Below are 27,204 nucleotides of genomic sequence, written 5' to 3'. Positions count from 1 at the left end.
AGACTACACAGTCCACTGTCATAACACATGTTATCAATCACTGTGGGTGCCCAGACATCAGGCAAGTCATGTTACGTATATTCACTGATACCACATGCAGTAGGCACAGACAGGATTTATTTATCTGAAGAGGTAATCCCTGAAAGAGCAAAATGTCTCCTCCACTTGTACATATGCAGGATTAGGGCTAAGATGAAACCCAACAGAGTAGAGCCCCATAGAGCCAGTAGTAAACTTACCTCGATACAAAACCAATCCCACAGCACTGTGCCCCTTCACAGAGCCTAGCGAGATTCAAACAGAACTAGATAGGCTGTGCAGGGCAGACCAACAGGGGAGAATATGGTTTGGCCTCAAAACATTCCAGAAAAGAGATCCTTGGAGGTAGCAAGGTCACTGCACCAGTGCACAAACAACAGGGTACAAATCTGGCAGTTTGTACTGGTGTACAATATCCCATAGATTCTCCCGCCCATGGGTGTGTCAGCTGGACCCCATGCCAGTGCTATCCAAATCAGCTTGCAGCATTAAAGTATTCCCCACATATTACAGATGGTGGGGAAGAGGTCCGAATCCTTTTTTTACTTTAGTTTAAAAAAAATATAATAATAATGGGGCTTTCGAAGCTGGGGCCACATTTATTGATCAATACAATGTGTGCAGAACACAACAACCCCTACACAACCAAACACTGTCCTTCTGTATCACAGAATTTGTCCAGAGGCCTGAACAACACAACATAAGCTTAGTTTAGCCAATATGGCCTCTCCCTATTGAATGAGGTACAACCTTCAGGTTTTGGCAAAATGATTAACTCCCAGAGAAGCAGCATGTGTCTCCTGAATTAATGTGACATTCACCTTACGTCTATTGAGGTATGTAATCACCAGCTGGGGCTTTTGGTGGTCATTTACTCCGTTCACATTCTAGGGGGGCAGCCTAATCTCACATCAGGGGCTTGCCCCAATCATATGTGTTGTGTCTGCAGTTTTGACCCCATCTTTCCTCTAAGCTTATCTGTCAGATCAGAAGTATTTCTGACATCAAATTCTGTGCCACCTGTGTTTTAGTTATAGTCACCCAAACAGCTATCCCATCCATTCATCTCAATAATGATCACTGCATGCCCTAGAAAATGCCTAAACATGTAACACAGCATACCAATGCATGAGTAACATTACCAGAGCATAAAAGTCTAGCCTTTGTGTGGGTAAACTAGTATAAATCACACAGTTACCCAGACGTATGTGACGCTCTTCAGCGTTAGATATAACAGTAGTGTTAGAAGTCTGCCCTTCTTCCATATCGATGAGAGGGGTAATCTGTCTTGAGACTGTGGGTGGTTACTGTAGGATTAGTAGCTGGTGAATGGTGGGCCAGTGAGACCTTTTCTAACTCACACACTGATTGCCTCCCTCTTTTACAATCTTTAAAGCACAAGAGCAAGCCTTGTTCACTGTGGAATTAACAACAGTTCGCCTTTCATAAACAAGTGAAGAGAAGCTTCCAGTTTTTAATAGTCTCTATGCAAGTATCAATGTCTTCAGGATGGTGAAACAATGACCTGTCAATTGCCCCTTCTGTCCTTTCAAGGACTGAGGATTGATCTTCGTATTCTTCCCACTGTGGCTCTACGGTCACCAGATGGGCACATACAGTTTAGTAATATTATGTTTTTTTAATCTTTCTTACTAGATGGGAGCCCAGTTGGATACCAGATTGGACGGGAGTGTTGTACAGCACTGTTTGTCATGACAGTTTATTACAGAAGGCTCTGGGACGGGAAACAGGAAACAGGAAAAGGGCTTTATCAAGCTGCTTAGTGACCACGAGTCAGCTTTGTAAACAGGACACATCACTGGATGTGTTATCCCATCACCACACTCAGCAGTGACATCGTAGACCACCTGCGGTCATAAAGTTGATAAAATTAATACAATGTCTCTCTCGAGTTGTGTTGAAGGTTTAAAAGTTGTATTACGCTTATATATGTAACAAAAACAATCTTTTTCTATTTAGTGTTCTAATTCTTTTGGGTCATGTTTGCAGTTTATAAAACCCTCTAAATAAAAATAAACAAATAATTATAGAAAACATCTGGATTGAATGAATTTCTGCCACACCTGCATCATTGCAAGGCACCAATGGGAGTCCATTTACTCACATTGGAAGAAACTAAGTGGGTACATCGACCAGGTGCTCACGTTTTATGACACTAAGGAGTGGGGTACACATTGCTGACATTTCTAGTCCCTCTCCGTGGCCTCTAAACATAAATCCTCCTATTGAGTTTCCTCATTAACCCACTCCCATGTTTCCCCGATGGTTGCCACAGAGTTTGACTTTTTGGAACAAGGCTCATGCAGAGATAAAGCCTTTGCTTAGTCTTTTCCTATTCAGGCAAACAGATTTATGATTTTTTCTATTCTGCGGGCATAGCCTGAATGGACATAAGAAAGTAAGATAAGTAAATAACTATATAAACTGTACGGTATATACGTTTACAGTGCTCAAACATCTAGGATTGCAGTTGGTACTTTCAGCAGACATTCATTATATTACAGATCAGCATGTTTAGAAAACACTGTACAACTGTTCTACACGTGATACAGGAGACTGTAGGCACTGCTCTCAGAAGAGGCCTCTTATTCACAGGTTGTCCAGCAAACTGTCCTGCAATGTCTGTGCAAATTGTGGCAGCTCCTGTCCTGCATGAAACCATAAATCTGATGCATACAAACTTCGGAGGCTGCAAACTTCTTAGGCCAGTGGCATCTGACTTCCAACCAACCCCAAAACTCCACTTTCCCTCTCACGTCTTGTTGATGAAAAAAACAAAATGTCAACAATAAACTGTATGAACATAACATCCTAGATAACAAACTCTGAATATTATCATGACAAATGTCCCCAAAAGTGTGGTTACGACCCTAGAAGGGCTCGCACTAGAAATGTCACGTAACTGAGTAAATAGGCAGAGCCTGGTCTTATCACGAAGAAATCCAAATAGTGCTTATACCACAGTAGACTAGGAACAGGGAAAGAAATCTGGCTGTTGCTTTCTGTAACATCTGCATTTTGCTGACATTTGCTGCTCTCTGGAGTTTGCACATTGCTACCTCCATGGGAAAGGGGCAAGTTGTCCTGGGACCTTTTCTTGACTAATCCTTCTGCACCTACGATAACTGCCACTATTTCTGCTCCTTTGTTCCACATTTTGTTCAGGTATTTCATTCCCCTATATCTGTGAGCAGGTGTGGTTTTTTTGACGTAGCAACTGATGACTGTTTCCAATTAAAGACTTCACAATCAGTACATCTTAAACGTGGGTGACCATTTTGATGCCTCATCAGAGAGCGTTTAGTAAGAAATGCTGTTTCATGTTTATAATATTCAAACAGCTTCTCCCCAGTGTATGACTTCTGATCCAGAGTTAGCAATTCCTTTGTAATGAATGTCTTGTGTCAGTGAAGACAGATACCGATACTCCCTGGAATGCATGTTGACACATTAGGTTCCTCCTGTTAAAAAAAATAAAAGCAGTTTGCAAGAAAAAGTTTAGTTCTCCAATATGGACTATCTGATCAGCCTGTGGTCACATGTTTTGCTTCAGTTACTTCACAGCGTGGATTCTTAGATGTCACATTAATAGTTCCTTTGTAATAATGGTTTTGTCACAGACCTAAAAAAATCATAAAAATGTTACTAGACCTGCAGGTCTGTTGACTTAGATAATCTACTCAACCTAACTGTAATGCTCTTCACCTAGGCAAGTATTGTAATTCACTGAGCCGCCATTTTCTGCCATTTTCTTCATTGTTAAAATTGAGAGCACCTTCAAACATGTGAGCATATCTGCTGTACAAACAACTATTTTGTTTGATTTAACAGACTAAACGTTTGCTCCTTATACAACACAAATCTAGCCACATACGGGATACACCTGATCCCTGACATGCCTCTTTGCTCATTAACAGCATTGTCATCAGGGCGGGGCAGGAATGTTTCTTAAATCATATTTAAAAACCTTCACTTTTAATAAATACATAACTAAAGCATGAAGTGGTAGCACACTGTTATTTGTAAACAGCAGATGTTCCATTGAAATGGTCACACAATTTCCCACCAACGTGGTTTTACTGATAAAACTATATAGTGTACAGACAATGTTTGAAAATTGAGTTTTTGCAAATATCTGTCATTTGCACATCACCAACTAATGTGTTCTGAGTTATTTTGCTCGTAATTACATGTTTGTTTGCATCACACTTCTGAATGTAAAAACAAATGTGATTTCATAATTCCTGACATATTTTGAATATTTGGACTATTCATTTGGAAGCTATTTAAATACTGTTAGAAAAAAAATTGACATCCTACAGCCTTTTGTTTCACGATTGTTCGACAGCTCACTTGACAAAAAACTTACTGTAGCAAGAGAAAGAAAAGTAAACACCATTTCCATGATAAGCAGCTGTTAGTAAAAAGACAAACTGACATTTGACTTCTATTCTTGAACAGACAGCAAAAGTGTCAAGATAAAAACAAAATTTAAAGGCATCTTTATAGCTCATTCACTTTCCGAATAAACAGAACACCTGCTTCTTTTCAGCTTAAGTTCCCACCCCAGAACGGACCAGTAGATCCTAAAAATAGCCCGGCCTGATAGAATCTGACTCGCCATAGCGAGTGCGCGAGTAGATTTTGAGGCCTGCTATGGTGTCGCTACTGTGTGGAGGACAGGTGTTCCACTATTAAAAACTTTCTGATGTTTCATTAGCTTTGCCTTTGGAAAGGATACCTTCCCACACTGAGTGCAGTGATATGCATTCTTCACCATCATTACTTTCTCCTCTGTGTTGACGTACTGTTATTGTATCAGCTGTGACCTGCCAATAAGTGAACAGTTACATTCAGTACATTTATTCGGCTTTTCCCCAGGGTGGATTTGTTGATGCTGCTTTAGGTTAGTCTTCCTTTGGAACACTTTAGTACATTCTGTACACTGATTGTGGTTCCTACCCTGTGTGAACTTTCTGATGTTGCATTAAACTGTGCTTTACAATAAATGCCTTGTCACATTCAACACATTGATATGGTCTCTCACCTGTGTGAACTTTCAGGTGGTGTATTAATTTTTGCTTTTCAATAAATGCTTTGTCACGTTCTGTGCACTTATATGGTTTCTCCCCAGTGTGCACTTTCTGATGTAGGACTAACCTTTACCTTGTTATAGATCTCTTGTCACATTCTGTACACTCACAGGGTTTCTCCCTGGTGTGGACACTCAGATGCTGCATGAACTGAGACTTTCTAATAAACGCCTTCTCACATTAAATGCAGTTAAATGGTCTCTCCCCAGTGTGAACTTTCAGATGGTGTGTTAAACTTTGCTTTGCAATAAATGTTTTGTCACATTCTGTACATTTATATGGCTTTTTCCCAGTGTGCATTATCTGGTGTACTATTAACCTTTGCCTTGTAATAAATGCCTTGCTGCATTCACTACACTCATACGGTTTCTCCCCTGTGTGGACTTTCTGATGTACTATTAACCTTTGCCTTGTAATAAATGCCTTGTCACATTCAGTACATGCATACGGTTTCTCTCCTGTGTGAACTTTCAGGTGGTGTATTAATGTTTGCTGTTCAATAAATCCCTTGTCACATTCAGTGCATTTATACGGTTTCTCCCCAGTGTGGATTTTCTGATGTTTCATTAGATTTCCATGGGTAATAAATGCCTTGTCACATTCAGTGCACTCATATGGTTTCTCCCCGGTGTGGACTTTCTGATGTCGCATTAGATGTGACTTTCTAATAAATGCCTTCTCACATTCTGTACATTCATAGGGTTTCTCTCCTAGGTGGACTTTCAGGTGTTCTGTTAGATGTGACTTTCTAATAAATGTCTTCTTGCAATCAGGGCAGTTGAATGGTCTCTCTCCAGTGTGGACTTTTTGATGTTGCTTCAGCTTTTCATTTGTTATAAATGCCTTGTCACATTCAGCACACTCATATGCCTTCTCTCCTGTGTGGACTTTCTGATGTTGCATTAGGTGTCCATTGGTAATATATGCCTTGTCGCATTCAGTACATTTATATGGTTTCTCCCCTGCGTGGATTTTTTTATGCTGTTTTAGATACTTCTTCCTTAAGAACACTTTATTACATTCTGTACATTGATATGGTCTCTCTCCAGTGTGGGCTATTTGATGTCGCTTCAGCTCTCCATTTGTAATAAATGCTTTGTCACATTCAGCACATTGATATGGTCTCTCTCCTGTGTGAACTTTCAGGTGGTGTATTAATGTTTGCTGTGCAATAAATCCCTTGTTACATTCAGGGCATGTATACGGTTTTTCCCCAGTGTGGATCGGTTGATGCTGCTTTAGGTTTGTCTTGCTTTGAAATACTTTATTACATTCTGTACATTCATACAGGTTCTCCCCAGTGTGGACTTTCCTATGTAGCTTTAGATTATATTTCCATCTGAATAGTTTATTACACTCTGTACATTTATATGGTTTCTCCCCACTGTGGACTTTTTTATGTTGCTTCAGCTCTCCATTTGTTATAAATGCTTTGTCACACACTGCACATTGATATGGTTTCTCCCCAGTGTGGATTTTCTGATGTCGTTTTAGCTGTCTATTTGTTTTAAATGCTTTGTCACATTCATTGCATTTATACCGTTTCTCCCCAGTGTGGACTTTCTGATGTTGTGTTCGGTGTCCATTGGTAATAAATGCCTTGTCACATTGTGTACATTTATACGGCTTCTCTCCAGTGTGTATTTTTTGATGCTGCTTTAGATTCTTCTTCTTTTGGAACACTTTATTACATTCTGTACATTTATGTGGTTTCTCCTCTACGTGGACACTCTGATGCTGCATTAGGTCATTCATTACAAAGAACACCTTTCCACAGTCAGTCCATCAATATGTTTTTTCCTCCAGTATGAAGTTTCTGATGTCGCACTTGCTCTTTCTCTGCCTAATAAATGTGTTGCCACATTCTAGATATTCATACGGTTTCTCTCCTCTGTGTTCTTTCTGATACCAGGTTAGCTCTTCCTTCATAATGAGCACCTCATCGGCCTTGCTTCAGTATGTCATGTCTTCAACGACTATCATCTGATGCCTGAGAGCCAAGTGCAGGCCTCATTGGACGGTTTGGGTTTTCTGCTCTAGAAAAAGATTTTGGCGAGGCATTAGCTTTCAAGGGAAGTGATTTCGACTCATACTGTTTTTAGATCACTTCAAACATGGGTGATGTGTAATGGCTTTAACTTTTTCATTTATAATTGCATTTATTTCACCTGTTAGATCAAGAAAAATAAACACAAGTTGAAATGCAGAGTCCATCACAAAAACCTACTAACATGAATGAGATTTTTAATTGTCCATATAGAGAAGTGTGCTGAAGAAATTCTAGATTACACTTTCAAAGTAAAGATACAGTAGGCAGAATAAGGGCATTTGATCCTTCCATGATCTCCTTCTATCGAGGAGTGTGGACTCAAGGAGTAACCAAGACACCAGAGAAGGTTCCGTGTTCAGTGAGTGAGACCCTCTGCCCACTACAAACTACGATGCGAAATCCATAGCAACAAGACGCCTCCCTTCTTATCCAGGGAATGCTTCCTATTATCACAAAGCCCAACAAATAATGCAAGATATAACCTTTTCCAGTGAATGGACCATCACAATAACAGCAGGAGACATAAGCAATGGATGCAAGTGAGCCCTTTATACAATCAGAGAGTCTGGGATAGCACCCGGGCAGGCAACCTGAGCATCTTCTACATAGTGCAACTCCAGAGATCCGAGGCTCTGAGCAGAGCTACACAAGGAAAAGGAGGTTTTCAACTATTTTAAACACACAATGGCAAAGTCAAGAAGTCTTACCTTTTAGATGTATCGGCTTTCCCAATGCTGCACAACATCAGAAAAAAGGAAGTAAAACAAAAAGGTGCAATGATGTGGCTACTGTTGCATCATTCTGCAGGCGTGCAGATGTCGCTCCACAAATGTGCACGCCTGCAGAATGACACATGCACAATTTTCCGTTTTTGGTCTGATGTTAACCAATATCTTTTATTTTACAAAATTAAATATACAATATGCATACTTAAAGGGGCTATCAGCTCTCCATCTACTGGTCGGTTGTTGTGCCATTCACATTTTGCTTCCGCCCACTACAGAATACACCATGAGGCAGTGAGTCTTCCTACTTCAGCCACTGACTAACTTCACTTTGAGTGACTGCATTTTACTCTTTCACAAGGAGGTAGTGCTCTTCAGTGCCAGTGTTTTGTTTGTACTCAATAATTACGTTAGCGCTGCATTTGTGTTTAGAGGCTCGTGTGATAGCAGGACGCTTTCTACCAGCTCTTCACAGCACAGGACACATTCCAGCTTTATCAGTTCCTGCCACCTGCTAGAGATGTTGTAAATTCCTTCTGGAGCTGCCTTTGTTTACCTGGTTGCTGCTATATCAGAGTATACCAGGAGGTGAGTATTGCTTTATAAATTAATTCATTTTTTAGAACTCACCCGATGAAACGCTTTTAGACCTGCAATCCTGTATGTATTTTAATTGAGGTCTACAGCTATGCTTGTAAACCAACTTCGTCTGCATGTCCTGCTTACATGTATTTCTAGTTTGCTTTCAGTGCTCTTGTTTGTCGTGCTTATATAGATTTTAACTATTACATTACTAATTGAATCTGCACTGTGTCGTCTATCTTTGCAATCCTATCTATCTAACTGTGTGTGCTGATCTACCCATCTCACCTGTTCGTCTATGTATGTATCTACTGTATATCAACCTACCTATCTACTGTCCCTCTATATACCTGTCTGACACACGACCTATGCAACTTCTATCTTTGCAAATCTATAATTCTATCAATTTATTTATCTTTTCATGTGTATCTATCTATCACATTCAGCAGGGTTATCTCTATCAATCTATCTAACCAACCTTGTCCGCCTGTCTTTGTGAGCCTCTCTATTTTGCAAGCCTCTCTATTTATCTTTCTTTCAAATGTTCTTTATGTGTAATAAAGATTTACAAAAAATATTCCAAAATAACATTAACAAAGGCAAGTGGCTGGCAGCCAACACCAGATCAATTGGCTTTTTAGATTGGGTGTTAGTTTGACCTTTTGATTTTACCAAATTCATGTTCAAAGCATAGTTATTCATAGTGACTTTCAATCAGATTTCATCCACAAGTCTGTGTTATTCACATTTTCGTATTTTTATCTTTACTCAATGTTTTTTTAGATTGATGAGGGCCCAGCAGTTTCCCCAACAATAACGTTTTGCAAAAACCATGGATGAACAAATCAAGAAGTGAAAAGGTTTGTGGCCAACGCCAGATCTGTTGGCTTGGGCTGCAGCATTTATAGTGCCATCCACTAGAGTGGCAACGAAACATGACTTTGGGCCTGGACTGCAGCACTTATAGTGCATCCACTAGAGTGGCAACAGAACATGGCTTCAGGCCCGGGCTGCAGCATTTATAGTGTAACCCACTACAGTGACAACAAAACGTGGCTTCAGGCCTGGAATGCAGCATTTACAGTGATAGCCAACAGAGTGGCAAAGAAACATGGCATCAGGTCTGCCTGTGTAGTCTGCTTGGGAGGGACAATGGAAAAGAAAAAAAAGCTGGGTAAGAAACCTTTTGTATAGGGAATGTAAATGCTGCGATGTGGCTCCTTTCAACATACAGAGCTGACTGCTGGTCAGGTGCCATCTCTATATAGGATGAACTAATGTCTGTCAGGGTGGCGGGAGTTAAGTCCTCCACCAACCTTGATGGAAGGTGGCCGTCCTCTATGGTCTATCAGTAAACTTCTAAAATTTTTAACACATATCAAGATCTCATAACCAATTGCAAATCATAACTTCACTTTAAACCTTTTTCTTTTTCAGTGTATTTCTGGGGTTCTTTAACAATGTTTTTGATGTTTGTGGACTCTCATCAGCCATTTGCAACCTCTTGAAGGGTCCTGGTCCCTTGTCCAACCTTTCAAGGGGGTTCGCAAATCTGCAGGAGGTCCAACAAAGGACGATGGCCTCTTGCTGCAGGTTTGCGTATCTCAGGAGTCATAATGAAGTGTGCTATTTCTGCAGAGGGGTCTGCAAATTCCATAGCAAAATAGATCTTTTAAAACATTTGTTCTTTGAAGGGTAATCCTTTGGGCCCCCCACATGGTCTGGGGGTCAGGGCTTACTTACCCTCTGTTAGTATGAAATTTCTTTCTTTTCAGGACATGGGGAGTGAGTGTCTGATTCCTATAATGAGAGCTGTAACGTTTTCTCATGTTGCAGCCAGTCAATCAGATTCACAGGAAATTTATGGAACCAGATATTGATGACACAAAAAAATAGTTCGATCATCTAACAGGATTGAGTTATTTTCTTAAACTTTGGGTCCATGGAAGTCCACTTACACAGACTTGCGAATCTCAGTGTATTAACAGTTTAAATAATTCAATGTTTTAACCATTTCAAACCCAGCAAAAATGTTTTAAACACTCATGTCTCACAAGCTACTTAATCGATTTATACCAGAACCCAAACTGGATTAATTTGTACAGGAAAGGTTTGTGCTGATTCGTTGAAGTAACCACCCCTGCACTTGGGGCTCTACACTGGCATCCAGTAGGAGGATGTATGTGATTCAGAGCATGTATGTGATTCGGAGCATTTCAAACTCAACCTTTTGTGGGATAGACCAACCTTCTCACAATCTATCCTCAACCTGTGCACTCAAAGGAGAACCCTCATTTCAAGAATGTCTCTGTACCTGGTACAAACTTTGCATTGGTGCTGTCGTAGTTTGACTCTTGCTCTAGGCAAGACTGCTGGTTTTAGGATGACAGTACTTATGTTTGTAGGTGACTACGCTGGTCTTACAACAACTCGCAACTGTCGTCCCAACCCTCCCGGCTCACAAGCAGCACCTCACCAAAAACCCAAACAGTAAAAGGTGATTTGTGGCAGCCTTTACGCATGGACTCAAGAGTGTGACGTCTCAGGGAGTGTTGTGGTTAAACGGAGATTAGCCCTTTATCACATAAACACCATGTCTCAATCAAACACCGGCAATGAAGAAGATACAGTAAGGTTTCAATAGGTTTTTATTTAGCAAAACTGCAAATAGTGATAGGTTGCATGGGCTGCAGTGACAGTGATAATAAGTCTAAGAAACAGAATGGTAAAGACCTGAGTCATTATTCAAAGACCCCCACCATCTTGCAATAACATGAAATGACACAAAGTATGAGATATGTCCAAATACCCTGGCATAATGAGCCTAAGCTAACCTAAAAGAGAGCTAGGTATGTTAAACCTAATCTGCCAATACCATGTCCATGAGAAGAGCCCCCCCAACCCTTGTTACCTTGGAATGAGGTCTCTAGCTCAGAATCCGTAGGGACACGAAGACTGGGTCAAAGTCAAGGCGACATGCAGCATCGATAGCAACAATGGCATCTGGTCGGAATCCCTCTAAATATCTGTTTAAGTGAGGAGTATTTATTCAGATCTGCTTGGACCCCTGACGTAGGTCTGTTCCCAAACAATAGATAACATGACATGCTTGGGACAGTAATTTATTTAAATAATTCCCATTAAAGCGTGAAGAGGGAAAGCACCTAATGTGAACACCTACAGTTTGTTTTTCTTTGTCGCTTGATATTGACGCCTTAGCGCTGTGGCATTGATAACGCAAAACTAAAACATGGGCCTAAAAAGGCAGCCGTCTCAAAAGATTTAATTAAATAAATGTGCTAGAACAGAGCAAGCTAAGTAGGGTAAAAGTCACTATGTGAAGGGGACATGAGTCTGCAAGCCAAAGGCTAAGCTAACTCCTGTATCCCATTAAAACCAACTAGGATTCACTACACCCTCCCCATTGCCATAACAAGTATGACACCATAACTTGACGCCACTGAAGGTGAATGAACCCAATTCTAAAAAGTGCTCTGAACTAAAAGCATAAAAACTAGATAAAAAAATCAAATTTGAAAATGGGTTAAAAATCAATGGCTAAAAACATACAAAGAGATATAGGGGGTTATTAACTCTTTGGAGGAGGTGTTAATCCGTCCCAAAAGTGACGGTAAAGTGACGGATATACCACCAGCCGTATTACGAGTTCCATAGGATATAATGGACTTGTAATACGGCTGGTGGTATATCCGTCACTTTACCGTCACTTTTGGGACGGATTAACACCTCCTCCAAAGTTGTAATAACCCCCATAATGTTGATCATGACAAGCACAGCAGGCCAAAGTAAGGGCCATAAATGCAAACTTTGAATTTGGTATAATAAGCCAATTATCAAATCTTTCTAACAATAGTCATGATCTTGAAGAGCATCCTGGAAGCTATCGAATGGAAAGGACTTCAGGAAAGAGGACACAATGTCAAATGTTAGTTCGATCACAGGATAGGCAGACAGATCCACTGAGCAGTAGTGCGTAGTAGTCTCTTGTGCAGGTCAACCTCCATGAGTGGCACTCTCCATAGCGCCAAAAAGAGCCAGATCATTCACCATGGGTGGCTTATAAATGGCCTCGCGAATCAGCCTTAGTCTCAAGGGGCGCGACCGAGAATAAACCCTCATCAGGGGCATCAGCAGTGTTTGGTCCACAGGAGGCACAGGCGTAACAGCAAGGCACACTGTAGGCAAGTGTTCGAAGAGGCACCATACGCAGCGACAGACTGGTTGAACATACCATAGGAGAGGTAGGAATGACAATGACCAATCACGCCCCAATTCCTTCAACAACGAAGCATTAAGGACCTGAACCATGCATTCACAGCACAATTGAGCGTAGCTGGAAAGATACAACCACTGCGAATCAGAAGAAACAGCAGCAGTATTTCGCAAATCAATTCCAAAATTATGGGCAAGCCGCCAAACACACTAGAAAAGAGTGAATGGAGGGCTGATGGAATGACTCTGAAGACAGGCTGGAAGATGGACACAAATCCCGACCCAACAGCCTTAAAGAAGTGGACAATCCCAGTAGTGCACAAGGCGTTGAAAATTCTGGTTACCAGCTCTCCAAAGTGCTTGGAGAAGTTGGTATTTAATAGGGATTGTTTATCAGCGGATGATCTTGCAATCTGGCGAGCATACGTCTCTCTAGCTGACGTCAACGCGACTTGTTTTTGGAACAGCAGCGCCTTTAGTCTGCTCAGCTTGTCATAATTTACTTTAACAGTATCAATGTGAGGCCACATTTCTGATACTTTTATCTCTCGTGTGGGGGGGGGATAAAAATTGTCCACAAAACGTAATGAAATTACAGACTGAAATTGCATAGGCAATTCCTGGTCGCATACCGCAACAGCTTTGGTCGCTCAGCACCACATAACTTCCATTCAAAAGTACATGAAGTGCTGGTCAAATCAAAGGGATGGGAGTACCCTTCAGTAAACAGGCCAAATTTGCGACCCCTGCCTTGCAAAGGCCCCGAAGGGACACCTGCTTGCAGATCACTGAATGACTAACAGTAGTCTCACATTTGCTTCTATTGAGAAAGACCTCTTTTTCGCCGTTCAGACATTTGTATTCAAGGGGCAACTCCTACTCTTCTTTAATATAGCTATCGCCTAGTCGCTCGTACCTGCCTACAGCAAGATGTTTTAGGCATTTCAAAAAACAAAAAGTGGAAATGGGTAGGTTAATGATGCCATGTAGGAGCCATACTGTTGAAGGACTTTCTGCAATTGTGAAAGGCAACTTCTCTAACTTCTCTATGTGAAGTATGGTGAAACTCACTTTCCTTTTAGCCATTGTCTGTTGTTCCCGGGATAAATTAAAAGCGGTGAACAATTCACTACTGTTAATGTACTTCCACGGAATTCGGCTATTTTTCAAAGTCTGTAACATCCAACCTAACTGCATGATGGAACGCAGCTGACTTTGTCCATGATATAAAACGGACATGTCTGTCTGAATGATATCAATCACAGACAACACTATGTTTGTTAGAGAATAAAACCTGTTTGACAGAGTGTTCATGTCGTTATCGACTACAGCTAAAGCGTTTTCTAAGTTTTCCTTGTCTATTTGCCTTAAATGCGCAGCAGCTTCTATCTGAGAAAGCTTCCAGATCTCATTATACATAGCATAGATGATTCCTTTAGAGCGTGGCTTCCTAGGACCTAACAAAAAGTCCTGCAAGTCTATATCCTCAGAAACAATGTTAAAATGTTCCTTAATTGTGGCTAACATGTTAGTCTGTATCTACTGATGGCACAGTTTACCCACACAGTATGTTGTAACTATACCTGTGTGTTGACCCAAGACAAAGCGAGGGTCTGGCCGGCTAATCTTGTAGCCCACTGAGGAATTCACAAAATGTGCCCGACGTCCATTTGTGTCTATTGGCCAAATCAACCACCCACCGGGACTGGCAAGTAAAGGGTTATAGGCACAGACCTGAACCTTTCCATATAGCGCTTCCTCAGTGACATTCAAGAAGAATTACCTATCATTAAACTTTCCCGGTGTGGGGATAATGGGCGTGTTCATTTCTTTTACTTTTTGCTAACCACAGACTGTTGAATGGTGTAATTTAAAAAAGATAATTTGCACAGGAATCAGACATGCTCTAAATAAAGCTTCCCTACTCTGTATTTCCCAATCTTGTGTTCCCCATACACTCTTTAACTCAAGTAGTGTTCTTTAACTCAATCAGTATTCGTAACTTCAACTGCAAGACGGGGAAACAAAGGAATCTGAATAAATCAGCTTTGTATCAGTTAGCAACATTTTCCTAATTTGTGAAGGAGGTCATTTGAAATAATATGATTCTGGATGTTTTGTGTCATGCCCAGACAAATAAGTACATTTATCCGAGTAACATTTTGGGCTCCCCACAGGTGGTGCTGAACAGTGCTCCCACTGTGTGAAGATAAGAACTGGTCTGTGTCTAGTGGCATGGTGCAGTTAGTAATGGCCCCGATTATTATAGCAGAACATCTCTCCATAATTCACTGTATTTCTATATACCTCATCACTTTCAAACACTGAATAGTCCTTCATTTCAGTTAACATAGAATCAACTGTCTGGACATCCCAATCATCAGATATAACACCAGGTGTAATTACATCAGTCATAGAAATTTTGAAGACATATGGAATTTGAATGACCTCAGTAGGCCTGAATATATGAAATGGAACGTTTTCCCACACAATCCTATCAGGAATTGGTACAGCCGAAATTTTCCCAAGGGACAAGTCTCTTCGGACCTTATGTGACGAAAGATATGGAGTTAAGACCTCATCCACAGGCGCAACAGAGGAGCGTTCAGGAAGGTAATGAGCAAAAAGAAAACAGTCACGAATCCAATCCATAGAAACAATGCAAAAAATGTCAAGCAGAACCATAAATAATTCCATGGGTGAAGTAAATAGTTATTTTTAAGCCATAGGTACAGCTCACGTGTCTTTGATACATTTTCAAGTACTGGAGTGGATGAGTCTGAAGAAAAGTCATCAATGTCGATGAAGTCCCCAGAAGCAGTCTCTGCAGACACAGGAGCAGGTGCATCACAGGTGGATGGATTCATTTTGCATGCAGGCTCACAGTAGATTGTTTCCTCACTCCGTGTAGTGTTGGTGTAGAAAACAGCCCAATCTTGGACAGGTGCTGTTGTTGAAGTGGTAACTGGAATCAGCAAGAGCTCATTTTCCGCCCTTCCCACAATGGAGGAGGTATTTGTAGCATCTTTGGACATGCTTGTGTAGTCAGAAGTAGGGTTGTTATTTGTGCTTTGAAGAGGTATCCTGTTGGGTAGTGAGAGGGGACAGGGAACTACCCAAGGGACCTCTGAGTCTACTGTGCAGGATCGGCCACATGGTGAACTTTGACGTCATATATGGAAATTAATCTGTTTGCTCTGGAACCAGGCAGTGGTGGTAAGATTATAGTTCTAGTACCTTGTACTCCCAGGACTGGGACCGGTGCTCTGTAGGATGGCTGAATTCCTTCTTCACATCAATCTTCTCACGAACCAGATCCCCGACATTAGGAATCCAGCCAGTGGGAGTTGTTGGTAAATCCCTTATTCCTGAAGTGGCAGCACTGCCGGATGTTTTATCATCCCGAATTTGCTGAAGCGCCAGTAAAACAGTGAGACGTTCATTTATGACAAAAGGTGTGTCTGCTGCCACCAAACCAGGGCCATCAAGATCTGACACATACATAGGTATCCCAAAGAGAACCTCATAGAGAGTGCGTCCCCAGGGACCATCTTGGCAGATTATTCAGGGCTCTCTGGACCCCATATAGGTGATGAAGCCAGCTGCGGCCAGAACATAATAATCTAGCTGTTAAGGACTGCTTTAGATTACGGTTCCGCCTCTCCATGACCGAATTTCCCTCGGGATGGTATGGTGAGGAGTAATTAAGTTCAACACCCATCGTCCCTATGGTCTCACTGAATGTCTTCGAGGCAAATGCAGAGCCCTGGTCTGAATGGAATGCTGCTACTGCATGTGTACCAATAAAGATCAGCAAGTCTTTTATAACAGCACGAGCATCAGCCGACTGCTGAGGCCATACCTACAGGAATCTAGAACAAGAATCTACAGCGACTAAAATGTATTTGTATGCACCATCCAGTTGAAGGGGACCGCAATGGTCTAAGTATACACACTGTAGTGGCCTGCTGAACACTGAGGGATGTCTGCGGTGGGCGTTTAATGTTGGAACCCTTTATCTGCTGGCAGATGTCACAACAAAGGACGTATTTTTTTGTCTGTATAGACCTAGCCACCAGAAGCGTTTCTGTAAGAGTGTTACTTTGGCCGAGATACCAGCATGAGCAGACGAGACACCCTCCTGCATTGCCTTTATTAGATCTAATCTCTGGTCTTCGTTGGGGATCGCTCGATCTCCAACCCCAGGAAGTGTTGCATAAGCATAATTCTGTGCACTGATGTGGTAAGAATATCTTGTAGGGTATCTTTTTGGAAGAAGCTTGCCTTCAGCCGAAGCTTTCACGGCAGTCATAATTTCATTATCCAATCTCATCTGTGAACGAGTCACTGCAGCCACAGAAGCCGTAGCTACTGCAAATTTGGCTGCTTCATCAGCGAAAGTGTTGCCGATAACGTGTACTCCTACACGTTGGTGGCCCAGTGTATGTACTGCATGGACACACAGTAGCTTATCCTAGAGATCAGCCACCCTCCCCCCACAATCTTTTGTGTTTTATGGTCTTCTCTTTGGAGTCTCTAAACCCATTCATCTTCCAGTGACTGAGGTAATCATTGTAGGACTGGATGCAGTAGTATGAGTCACAGACAATTAAGGTCAGCAATCCTGGCTCTGTGTGTTCTAGAGCAAGAATAAGGGCTTTGAGTTCAGCCAGCTGAGCTGTGCAGTCCCCTAGGGTCTGCGTGTAGGTAATGTGAGGGTGGAAATCTCCATCCTTCATCACTGCACTCACGGCTGCGCAAGCGGCTGAATATTGGTGTTTCGTACCTACACCTGGTTGTGCTGAACCATCAGTGTAAATGACAGTATGGTATCTGTCAAGTGGCAAAATATCTAAGAGGAGCTGGGTAGTCATGTTCATATTGGAGAAATTCTTGTGTCTGAAGTTTTGGATCAAACATGTAATCAACATCAGTGGCAGTCAGGGAGGTTGCCCACTGAATCCAGGGTGGGTGTAATGCTTTAGGGTTAGGTAACAACTATGATACGTTTCCCTTGGGCAAGTGGCCTCTCCTAAATGACAGCCATCTAAACTGCATCTGGAATCTTTTCTGTGGGTGCAAAACGTTGTTCTGCATTAGAATATAAATGAGATTTGTATGCTTTGGGCACTGTGTCGCCCTCGTTAAAGGTGACATAAGTAAACCCAATGGCACCAGCAATTATTCTGATGACCAAATTTGTTTTGTTGTCACGTGTGTGCAAGTGTTTTACTTCTAGCATGTCCTGTTGCAATTCCCTAAGGATGCATGTGTGTTCAACTGTTGAGTGTCTGCTAGAAACATCAGGGCGTATTAAGTCATAGAGTGGCTTGATACGTTGTGCATAGTGATGAATGTAAGTTCTACCAAAATTAAAGACAACAATTAAAGACTGTAGTTTCTTGAGAGCGTTAGGTGGGTGAAGTTGTGCACATTTCTCAAGAAAGTGCAGAGCCAGGCTCTTCCCCTCGTTTGAAAGCTCATATCCCAGGAACAATAAGCTGAGAAAGGCTATTTTCGTTTTTCTAAAATTAAATTTATAGCCAAGGGCTGCGAATCCTAAAACGATCCGATTGACTCTGGCAAGATGAATGTTGAGGTCGTATCTGTGAGACAGATATCATCCATGTAAGACAACGCCTCAGAATCAATATCATGTAATATTGATGTTACACGGGCTGAGAACAGCCCTGAGCTGTTCTTGTAGCCTTGGGGCAAACGGCGAAAGTTTTTTTGGTGAGCCAAATGAGAATGCATGCAGGTCCCGACATTTGTGTGCTAAGTTTTGGCAGAAAAACCCATTGGAAATATCCAACGTTGTTTTGTATTTTTTGTGCACTATGTTGTTAATTAGTGCTGTGCTATGTGAATTTTGTATAGCATATGTATGTGCATGACTGTTTAAGTGTCTGTAATCTAAGACTATTCTGTAGGAATGGTCTGGTTTTGCAATGGGGAATAACAGGTTATTCATTGCAGAGGCACAGGGCTCAATTACTCTCTGGTATCGAGCTCAGTGAGGATCTCCCTCACTGGAGCTTTTACTTCGTGTTTAACAGGATATTGTGGCTAAGGTTGGGGCTAGACCTGATAGGTATTACATGGTAAGGAGAATCCTTGTCCTAATCTACATGATTGCGGTACAACGCAGGTGCCTGCACAAAAGCCCAATTGACAGTGTAGGCTTGTTTTAGCGTTTCTGGAACAAGATCAGAGAAATAAGGCAAAATTACATCTTCCCCATGTGAGAGCTTACAGATGTGCTCAGGTGGCCAGTCCCTTTCGGGCAGCAGGATATCACAACTAAGTTCATCATAAAATATCAACCTTATGGTGTGCTCTACGTCTCTCTCAATTTGGATATTTAAATCATAAACCCTGTCGGGTGGGAGAACACGCCCATACGCAGTCTCAACTGCAATGAAATTGCAAGTTGATGTTGCATCCAGATTATCTTTCAGACTCTGGCGATATATCGTGACCTCTGCTGCGCTGTCTAATAGTGTCACTGCCCAAGTCTTGTTCTTCAGCAATGTTCTCAAGTGTACTTGCGTTTTTAATTGACAGTGCTGCCACCTTTTTCTTTTTAAACTGTGGCTTTTGTTGTGGGGACTTTTCTTCTTTTTTGTCTGAAGACTACGGTGAGTCTTTCTTCTGTTTCACGTGTTCAGGATGTCGATGAGAACGGCCCCCTCTCTTGCTACGTCTATCCTGTGCGTCCTGAAAGGAGCTTTTATATTTTCTCTATTTCGGAGAGTATATCTCTTTTTGGAGTTCTCCGGATGTGGAGAATCTGCTCTCTGATTTCGTCTATCTTTAAATTGCTTTTGTTAATCCCAGAGCTTCTTAGGACCCTCCTATGCTGGGTTAGTACCTTCCTTAGGGGTGGTACTCTGTAGTTCAAGCTTCCTTGGCTTTTTTCCCAAACTATCCCGTCCTATACTAGTATGGGTATCGGAAATAATTTTCAGTAGCTGTTTCTCCTGGTCCAAGTGTGGAATCTCTCGGAGATGCTGGCTTATAGCCAGTGCTAACGCTTCCCCTTTAATATTACTGAGTATGATTGAGGAGACTGTGTTGAAGTAATGCGTTAATTTCATCCCCAAATCTAGGGCTGGTGCAGCCCCATGCTCATTCTGTAACTGTTTTAACACTTATGGCAAATTGGCAAGTGTTGGGGTACCATGTGTGGTAGTATAAATTGCAGCGAAGACTGCACCGCATGTGGTGCAGTAATCCACTGAGGGAACCATCCCGAAGGGCAAGGACATTGTGAGAATTCTCTGCTTCTCCCGTGGTCCCGTATGGGGAAACACAGCTTCCAGTTGATTTGTTTTCTGGGCACTGTATTTTCTCTTGTTCTGTGGGTACCTTACCCATGATAGTATGTACTGTTTGTAGATTAATCCCAGTAGCCAATTGATATCCAGCAGGTGCTGGTGCTGGTGATGCTTGACACACTGGTGTAGTGTTCAAAGTTCGCATTATGAACTGAACAAGTCGTCTGTAAAGTGTTACTAGTTCAAAGTATAAGTTTTGCAGGTCTGCTGCCTGTATATTTTGTATACCTGGGTGAGCTATATGTGGCAAACATAGGCCACGTTGGTCCATCATTACCTAAGGGCGCTAATCTCACGGGTTGCATTACATGTGGTAGTGCACCATCTGTTTGGTAAGCTTCACTAGCTTCCACTATGAATGACATCCCTACCCTCATCTGTTAAGCCATGCGCTACTAGGTGTAGTGTTAATGCTTGTCTAGCATTCTCAGGAATGTGTATATCGTTAGCCATATTGTGAAATGGGAAAAGAGATGGAACACCAAACAAGGGGTAAAGTCCTTTTAAGAGTCCGTGCTCCAACAACCTACAGACTAATTAGGTGCTCCCTGTTCAGCTTAGGAGGATCTTCCCCAAGACCACAGACGTTTCTGTATAATGGCACTTAGGGTACCTGTTGTATGTGAGACAGTGATGGTCAGGGTATCCGTAAATTAGTGCCTAAACACCATCGTTGGTGGCGTCATGTCGTAGTTTGACTCTTGCTCTAGGCAAGACTGCTGGTATAATGATGACTGTACTTATGTTTGTAGACGACTATGCCAGTCCTACAACAAGTTGTCCTAACCCTCCGGGCTCACAAGTAGCACCTCACCAAAAACCCAAACAATAAAGGTGATTTGTGGCAGCCTTTACGCATGGACTCAAGAGTGTGACATCTCAGGGACTGTTGTGGTTAAATGGAGATTACCGCTTTCTCACATAAACACCATGTCTCAATCAAACACAGGCAATGAAGAAGCTGCAGTAAAGTTTCAATAGGTTTTGTTTAGCAAAACTGCAATAAGTTGCATGGGCTGCAATGACTAGGATAATGAACAGTGCAAGAAACAGAACTGTAAAGACGAGTCATTAATTCAAAGACCCCCACCATCTTGCAATAACATGAAATGATAAAGTATATATTATAATAACAACAAGTGTGTGTGTGTGTGTGTGTGTGTGTGTGTGTGTGTGTGTGTGTGTGTGTGTGTGTGTGTGTGTGTGTGTGTGTGTGTGTGTGTGTGTGTGTGTGTGTGTGTGTGTGTGTGTGTGTGTGTGTGTGTGTGTGTGTGTGTGTGTGTGTGTGTGTGTGTGTGTGTGTGTGTGTGTGTGTGTGTGTGTCCTAGCATAATGAGCCTAAGCTCTAACCTAAAAGAGAGCTAGGTATGTTAAACCTAATCTGCCAATGCCATGTCCATGAGAAGAGCCCCCACCCTCGTTACTTTAGAATGAGGTCTCTAGCTCAGACTCCGTAGGGACACGAAGACTGGGCCGGTGTCAAGGTGACGTGCAGCATCGATAGCAGCGATGGTGTCTGGTCGGAATCCCTCTATCTGTTTAAGTGAGGAGTATTTATTTAGATCTGCTTGGACCCCTGATGTAGGTCTGTTCCCAAACAATAGATAACAAGACATGCTTGGGACAGTGATTTATATAAACAATTCCCTCGAAAGCGTGAAGAGGGAAAGTACCTAATGTGAACACCTACAGTTTGTTTATCTTTGTGGCTTAATATTGACGCCTTAGCGCGGTGGCACTGATAAAGCAAAACTAATACATGGGCCAAACTACAAACAAGGTTTCATTAAATAAATGTGCTTTAAAAGAGCAAGCTAAGTAGGGTAAAGGTCACTAGGTGACGGGAGCACGAGTCTGCAAGCCAAATGCTAAGCTAACTCCTGTATCCCATTAAAACAAACTAGGATTCACAACAGTGGGAGGACTTTCTCCACAGACACAACCCATGGAGCAAACTTCCAAAGAGAATACGGACCATCAACACTGATCTAGAATTCAGAAAAGCAATAAAGACCTGACTGTTCCCAAAATCATGGCAAGAAACCACAAGTCTCTCTCAGGAGTGCATCTTCAGTAGGGAAGTGTAGGGTGTCCCGGCCCCTATTAACATCATGCTGTAGTTAATAGTGGGGCTCAAGGAGTCCTAGTCGGGTTGGCAAATGTCTTTCTAAGGTTTCAGCAGAATCACACCAAACAGCAGGCCTAGGGTAAACAACAGTGGCATTTTTTTATTTTATTACTTGACTTTAGATGGGCATTAGTTTTTTATTAGGGTCAAGCCTGCAAGTTCATGTGCTTGCGTCTCACATTCTAAACCCTCTTGTGTTCAGTAAGGGGCTTGGAGCCGGCCTGTCCATTTGTTGGTTTGCATGGCACTCTTCTTTACAGCCTTGTAATTCGTCAAGGCATGCCTGGCATCATTTCCGTTCCGCTGTGTGGAGCAGGGATCAAGCACTAATTGATTCAACTTAACTAGTGCTTGTCCGCTGATCCCTACGTGATCAAGGTACTTTTTTGTTCAAACTTCCAGTGTCCCACAAACAGAAGGCTTGTGACTGACAAAGGCGTGCCCAGAAGGATAAACAAAATTTCAAAGTTTTTTATTTTGTTAAGTTGTCTTTTCTCAGTTTACACGCATGTTTTTACTTGTGGGCGCTGTTGTCAAAAGATGACTTTTAACTTGTTTGAAATATGCAAGACCTATTGCACTGCAAATGCTTGTTATAAGTGTGCTCCTACAGCTCAGGATGGCCTAAAATGTTAGATACATTTTCATTACAATTTTACAATACTAGCTACAACCTTAAACAGTAAACTACTCCACTATTACTGGGACAGTTACTTTACAATTTTTCCAAACAAGTGACGCATCTCGACTGACCCTTGATAGTGGTGGGAGTTCGAACTGTTTATGACTCTAGACTATATTCACAGGGGGTTTAGGCACTATGGACAGCAGACCGACAGCAAAGATAACCCGAGCAGGGCAGATTCAGGTGCTATCTTAAACACAGTGGGTCTGGGTGCTCTCTCTCACAGAGTGACATCAAGAATAACCAGAGCACATCAAGTTACGACTCTGAGCGGAGCAGGTGAGGGTCCTATGCAGGCATAGTAGATCTAGGTGCTATCAATAGCAGAGAGAGAACAAGAATATTAAGGGAATTATAAGGTAGGACCCAGAATAGGTGTAGATGTTATCCAGAGCAGCAGATCTAGGTCCTATGCACAGCACTTTGGGGTCTAGGTACTATCTATGGCACAGCAGATACAGAAATATTAAGGGAACAGATGTAGATGCTATCCAGAGCAGCAGGTCTAGGCGCCAATCCGTAGCACAAGTGTAGGTGGTATGCACAGCACAGTGGATCTAGGCACTAGATAAAGCAGACTGATTTAGGAACTGTTAGTATTGGATCAATTTATGGCAAGGTTCTGCTCGTAGGAGTCCAGCACACCACAGAATGATTGCCTAAATACACCATAAAAGACTTGTTATGGTTTCAAAGTTGCCCCTTTATCAGATCAACAGAACACAGCAGCCCTCTGTTCACCCCAGCATTTCCCACGATGGAACACCAGATTCGCCTCAAACCCACCTAGAAGACTGCAGCAGTAAATCATATATGGCCCCAAGGATGTAATACCTAAAGAAAATGAATCAGATGCACACACTCATAAACTCAAATAAATGCACAGCAGAGGGTCGGCATTTGGCACAAGGAAACTATGCCAGAGCAGCCAGTCAGCTGCATTCATCAGATAAAGCTAAAAAAAATGTCTAGTAGTAAGCGTCACCCAAGGTTACACACAACACACCCGGCCACCTGGACCACCTGAGAATGTGACCTCCAGTTGGTATTTATGGCCCCTTCTATCAGAGTGGGATCAAGCATCTAAACACAATTTCTGACCCACTGTACCAGTATTTCCTGCCCAAAGGAGGACGAGCTTCACTTTATTGCACCCACTGTACAGCATAAAGCATGCCCTGCACATAAAGCAAATTTAATTCCAGAACTCAACTGTAAAAGATGTGGCTGCTATTCCCAGCCATTATTGTTTAATTAAAATTGATTGCCAAGCCTCGCTGTTCACCTTTTTGATAAACAGAACCTGCTACAGCATTTGGCGAGCCAGCTTAGGAGCTTATCGCAACAGATGCCCTGACTGCAGCAAGGGGACAGGAGGATCCAGGCGCCCGAGCCCACTCTGCGAGCCACTAGTTATAGTTATCTCAAGCAACTGTAACTTGTGCCATAGTTTAAATATAACTTGTGCCCCCGCCATGCAGTTTTCTCTTCAAAAATATTACTGCATATATTACATTGATATTATCAATGATGTTATCAAAGATGTCATGAGTGTCGTAATTTGTGTGGTAATTAGGAGTGCACTGCAATGGTGCGAGTTATAGTTACCTTAGGACATGAGTTATAGTTACTTGAGATAAGTATAACTGGTGAATTTCTATGTTGTTGTACGAGTAAATTCAGAAGCTAATTATAACGTCCCTGTAACCTTTATTTTTTTTTTAAGTGAATTGTTATGGGTTTTTTTGTATTCTACTTCTACTTGTATTCTACTTCCTAACTATAATGTTCCTGTAATCTTTGTATTTTTGCAGTGAATTTTGGAAAAAAAATTTAACGTTATTTTCATTACTATATGTTAATCCACCGCCGCTGTGCACAGCGGCCCTTTGGCCAATCACCTATTACCACCCAACCATGCATGGCCTTTGGCCATGCGTGGTGGGGTTGGTCATAGGGCCTGCCCTGCAACCAACCCCCTCAACCATCGAACCTTTAGAGAGAGAGTAATTACGAGATTCAGAGAGAGACAGCGAATTAGTCTTTGATGAATGATACACAAATAATTAGATATTTTAGGACAAATGAAAAAGAAAATGTGTATTTGTCATTTGCAACAAGTGATATCACCTTTCAGCATGAACCTTTAACTTTTGAAGGTAAGCATAAGTTAAATAAAGGAAAAGACCACAGACACAACTGGAGAAGAACCCTCAACTTTCGGTGTGAAGATGACATTCAACCCAAGCATGTGATAGAAAAGACATGTGAATGTTCCATCACTAAGAAGGTTTAACGGTCAAACACTAATCAATAAAGAAACACACTGCCAAGTGATACTAGGATTTCAACCGTCAGCCCACTGAGAGGCAGCACAAGACCTTGACCATTAGGCCAGAAGTGACTGTTCCGCTCTGCATCCAAACGTAGGTATAACATTCGTATAAAATATTTTCCTAGTCTTGCTCTTTGAAGTCACTGCATGGAGAGACCACTGCAATGACAATCTTTCTCTCTCTCTTCCCTTCCATTATGGGATAGAAGAGACAGAGAGAGAGTGACAGGACCACAAGGGCAACAAGACTGGGGGGGCCCAAGGTCCTAGCCGGCTTCCTGAGTCCCACGGCCCCCCTGCATTAGATTTGTTAAAGGGCCTGGGGAGGTGGCTGAAGCCGAGTGCTAACAAGGGTGTCAACACTTCCTTGTTGAAGTATTGGCAGCCAATCAGATCTCAGCACGGGATCGGGAGTTTGTGAAGCCTTGCGTCCTTTTATATATATACATGTATTTTCTTGGAAACTTTTGTGAATATTCATCAAACAGCACCTAAATATATATATATCTCCTAGACTCCACTAGGTAGTTATGGCTGTGCTGAAGGTCGAGAGCCCTCCCTAGTAACCAGGCAAAAAGTAGGGAGTACTAAACACAGAACCCGGCTCCCTACAGAGTGAATAAGCAATGTATAGGAGTGACTGGGTGGATATCATTCTCACCTGGGTGACACGCCACATCAGACACCGGTATCCTGCTGCTCTCACTTTGAGGTTTTTATTGATTCTGTCTTTTTCTACCTATTGAGAAGTGAGTAACCCAGCAGGTTAGTGAGATTTGGGAGAGCTTCACCATAGCCTAAGTAACCCTCCCCCAGGACATAAGAGATGCCCCTGCCCCCCCCCCCCGTTGCCTCCCTTACACTTATACAGACGTCATCATGCACGGCCATCTCGCTCTTTGCACCCGGAAACCAGCTACTTATCTCTGCGTTCCTTTGATGCAAGGCTCAATATCCACCTGTGCGTTTGTCATCGGCAACTCAGCAGCGCCTCTCCGCGTTTGCACAGCCTTCTAAGCGCTCAGCCGTCGGCTAGTGTCACCTAGCCCCTCTGAGCATGCGCAGCTCGGCGTTCACAGCTTGAAAGTCACTGAGCATGCGCAGCTCGGCGTTCACAGCTTGAAAGTCACTGAGCCTGCGCAGCTCGGCGTTTGTTGCCAGAGCGTGCACGGCTAGGTATTCACTGAGCATGCGCAGCTCGGCGTTCACGACTATAAGTCACAGCACGTTAGTAAAGAACTCGGTGAACATGCGCAGCTCGGAGTGTAGAGTAATGTATTTACTGAGCATGCGCAACTCGGTAGGCCACGTCCCATTCTTCTTACAGTTGTGGCTTTGTATCTGAGCATGCGCAGCTTGCAATCTAGCTTCGTAGCTGAAAGGGTCTGTCAGGCTTGTTTTAAGTATCCCGGGGGGGTGTTTTGGGGCGTGCAACCACAACAGGAGTGCAAGCACCAGGTGAGTGGGGTGCAGCCAGGACAAGGAAGCAAGCACGAGGTGTGGTGGGAGGGGTGCAGCCAGGACAGGGGTGCAAGCAGCATGTGAGTGGGGTGCAGCCAGGACAGGGGTGCAAGCACGAGGTGTGGTGGGAGGGGTGCAGCCAGGAGAGGGGTGCAAGCACCAGGTGTAGGAGGGTGCAGCCAGGACAGGGGTGAAAGCATCAGGTGTGTGCGTGGGGGGGGAGGGGTGCAGCCAGAACAGGGGTGCAGGCACCAGGTGTGGAAAGGGGGCTGCAGCCAGGACAGGGGTGCAAGCACCAGGTGAGTGGGGTGCGGCCAGGACAGGGGTGCAAGCACCAGGTGAGTGGGGTGCGGCCAGGACAAGGGTGCAAGCACCAGGTGTAGGAGGGTGCAGCCAGAACAGGGGTTGGGTGGGGGGTGCTGCCAGGACAGGGGTGCAAGCACCAGGGGTGGAGGGGGGGTGAGGGTGCAGCCAGGCCAGCGGTGCAAGCACTAGGGGTGTGGGTGCAGCCA

The 27,204-nt window shown here is 42.8% G+C and overlaps 1 protein-coding gene across 4 annotated transcripts; it reads right to left on the bottom strand.

Moving 5' to 3' along the window:
• Nucleotides 1-135: 135 nt before the first annotated feature.
• Nucleotides 136-26,299, bottom strand: LOC138295233 (zinc finger protein 420-like). Of its 4 annotated transcripts, none has more exons than XM_069233413.1 (3): nt 26,093-26,284; nt 25,893-25,970; nt 136-7,321 (listed from the first exon to the last, which is right to left on the bottom strand). In XM_069233413.1, exon 3 carries the CDS (start codon nt 6,906-6,908, stop codon nt 5,334-5,336), a length of 1,575 nt encoding a protein of 524 aa, XP_069089514.1. In that variant the 5' UTR covers nt 6,909-7,321; nt 25,893-25,970; nt 26,093-26,284; the 3' UTR covers nt 136-5,333. The 4 variants fall into 4 exon arrangements, with proteins under 4 accessions (XP_069089514.1, XP_069089516.1, XP_069089515.1 ...); XM_069233415.1 differs by having other exon boundaries at nt 136-7,189; XM_069233414.1 differs by lacking the exon at nt 25,893-25,970 and having other exon boundaries at nt 26,093-26,299.
• Between the last annotated feature and the right edge of the window lie 905 nt (nt 26,300-27,204).

This window comes from Pleurodeles waltl, chromosome 5 (assembly GCF_031143425.1).
Source record: "Pleurodeles waltl isolate 20211129_DDA chromosome 5, aPleWal1.hap1.20221129, whole genome shotgun sequence".
Classification (NCBI taxonomy): domain Eukaryota; kingdom Metazoa; phylum Chordata; class Amphibia; order Caudata; family Salamandridae; genus Pleurodeles; species Pleurodeles waltl.
Note: the sequence above shows the minus strand (reverse complement) of the source record. Positions and strands in the feature narration are given on the sequence as shown.